General features: G+C 46.7%; 1 protein-coding gene across 1 annotated transcript; it reads right to left on the bottom strand.

Moving 5' to 3' along the window:
* Window positions 1–192: 192 nt before the first annotated feature.
* On the bottom strand, window positions 193–642 carry PPTG_14699 (hypothetical protein; the record flags this gene model as incomplete). Its single annotated transcript, XM_008911195.1, has 2 exons — window positions 193–566; window positions 621–642. Coding segments are annotated over 2 exons (396 nt in total), but the record flags the coding sequence as incomplete, so codon positions are not given.
* Window positions 643–884: the final 242 nt, after the last annotated feature.

Genomic DNA, 884 nt, shown 5'->3' on the forward strand with positions numbered 1-884 from the left:
GCCTATGTACTGAGTCCACTGTTAACTCTACGAGTCATGTACTGAGAGTCTGTTAATTCTTCGGGAACTCCGTACCCATGTGTGCGCCACATCCGTGTAACCCGGTTACACGCGGAGTGTAGCAACAGCTTAGAACGACAAACCAAACATTAGATATAAGTTTACCAATAGCACACCAAACCAATAACGTACTGCTGTCTCATCTTGATACGCTTTTCCAGGCCTGGGACTCCTTACAACAGCGTTGCCTGTTTTGCCGAAGTTCGTCGTGAAGTCCTCGTGTTCTGCCGAGACGTGCTCCAGTGCAAACTCGCTAATCTGCAGTGTGAGAGACACAGGCTCGGAATCTTCATTCAAGCCACTTAGCCTACCGCCCACACGACTGAACTCGGCGATATATTGCTCCTCCGCGTATTCTTGTAATGTAATGGAGTTAGTCACTGGCTGGGCGATCGTGAACTTATTCTTAATGTCATCTTTTATCTTTCCCCACTTGGACTTGATACGGTTATTCGTGTTGTTGTTGAGATGCGGCACGTTTCCGCGCTTGTAGTCACCCACTATTCCTGCGAGTTATCTCAGTTTTTGAGAGAGTCTTGTAGTGAGCGGATGGTTCTTACTACCACCCAGCTTTGCAGGCATAGCACCTTTTGCATCCTCATAATCCTCTTCGTTGCTCGCATAAACTAGGAGACTGTTTAGTGACTTGACTTCTTAGCTCACAGGCTTGGCCAGCCGTGCTGCCTGTTTATTAAGCCACATTACTATGTGCCATTGAAAAAATAGTTGTGTAGCCTGCGGAACGATCTCGCGCAAAAAAATCATTTTCGTTAACGGTCATTATTACACGGGTTTTGCGCCAGTCCGTATTGTTTCTCTGGAAA

This window comes from Phytophthora parasitica (assembly GCF_000247585.1).
Source record: "Phytophthora parasitica INRA-310 unplaced genomic scaffold supercont2.41, whole genome shotgun sequence".
Lineage (NCBI taxonomy): Eukaryota > Oomycota > Peronosporomycetes > Peronosporales > Peronosporaceae > Phytophthora > Phytophthora nicotianae.